At 52.1% G+C, this 1,333-nt stretch overlaps 1 protein-coding gene across 1 annotated transcript in view; it reads left to right on the top strand.

Annotated features, from left to right (window-relative positions):
- The window catches only part of LOC116685814 (SH3 and multiple ankyrin repeat domains protein 2-like), a gene marked incomplete in the record, with an annotated part of 236,568 nt that overhangs the window by 14,489 nt on the left and 220,746 nt on the right, over positions 1–1,333 (top strand). The window contains 1 exon segment of the mRNA XM_032510775.1: positions 384–810. Within this exon segment, the coding sequence (XP_032366666.1) occupies positions 384–810 (427 nt within the window).

A 1,333-nucleotide genomic window follows, 5' to 3' on the forward strand; every position in this document is an offset into this window, starting at 1 on the left:
AAGAACGGGACAGTTGGGTTTAGGAGAAGAAGAACGGGACAGTTGGGTTTAGGAGAAGTGACACCCGGGACATGAACCTCGGTCTCTGGGTGAAAATGTGGTGTTTTTAAGTTATTATCACCATATCTGTGTCTAAATCGTATCACAGTTTTTGGCGCTTTTCTTCCGCACTTTTTGGCACTTTTTGGCACTTTTTTTGCAGCGTTTCTCATTCCTTCCGCTGAGGTGCTGCAGACTTCTCATGGCAGGGAATTCAAATATTAAAAAGTACCCAAACTTTTGAGCCATCAGCAACAAAGAGCCTACTACTGAAACCATGAAACGCTAAATCTCTAAAAGATGAATAACGGCTTCCTTCCCTCCCCCCTCTGGTTCCTGTCCAGTGCCTTTCCGCGAGGCCCCAGCCTACTCCAAGCGCCGCCGGGGCCCGTCTTCTGGCAGCGGAAACGAGCCGTCCCCCTCCTCGTTATCAGCGCCGCGGGTCCTGCTGCGCTCCAACAGCGACAACAACCTAACCGTCAGTCAGTACCAGCAGCAGCAGCACGGTTCTCCTGGCAACTGGGCCCCCCATCTGCAGCAACACGCCCAGCCCCACCCACACAGGGCCCCCCAGCAGGGTCTCTCGCAGCCTGGCTCCTCAGCACTACACCGCAGCCTGTCTCCCCAGCTGCTCCAGCAGATGCCCAGCGGCAGCCCAAATGGCAACGTGGTGGTCCGGACCATGGGGAGGGGGGCACGGAGCCGCTCGCCCTCCCTCAGCCGGCTCGGGGAGGAGGCCCGCCGAGCTCCGCCTGCACAGCGCCAGCCCAGGTGAGCGCCGGCAACACACTGGAGAGTGGAGATAGATGTGTGTGCGTGTGTGTGTGTGTGTGTGTGTGTGTGTTTTGTTTGTGTGTGTGTGTGGTGTGCACTACCTGCACTTCGAAAGGAGGCAATGGTTAGGTTTATGCAAGGGGGGGGGGCTCTCCTCTCTTAGCGTTGCTCTCATGGCGCCATTTTGATGCTTCGAGGCCATCACCTGCTGTTAGCATCCCATTGACTTCCATTCATTTTGGCGCCACTTTGACAGAGAATAACTTTTCCATCTGAAGTGTTTAAAGACTCTATTTGTCCGTTGTTTATTTCTAAAGAAACACAATAATGTATAAAAGGCTCCGTTAACCTATAACTCACATTATGGCCCCCTAGCAGATGTTTTTATAAAAATAGGCTAAGAATTGTGTCATAACCACGCAAATTACTGTCGCATAGTCGACAAATCACCGTATTGTCAGGAGAAGTTTGCAGACAGTTTGGACTTCAATCAGCTGTTTAGGTTTAATTACTAATGTTA

This window comes from Etheostoma spectabile, unplaced genomic scaffold (assembly GCF_008692095.1).
Source record: "Etheostoma spectabile isolate EspeVRDwgs_2016 unplaced genomic scaffold, UIUC_Espe_1.0 scaffold271, whole genome shotgun sequence".
In the NCBI taxonomy this organism is placed as follows: Eukaryota; Metazoa; Chordata; class Actinopteri; order Perciformes; family Percidae; genus Etheostoma; species Etheostoma spectabile.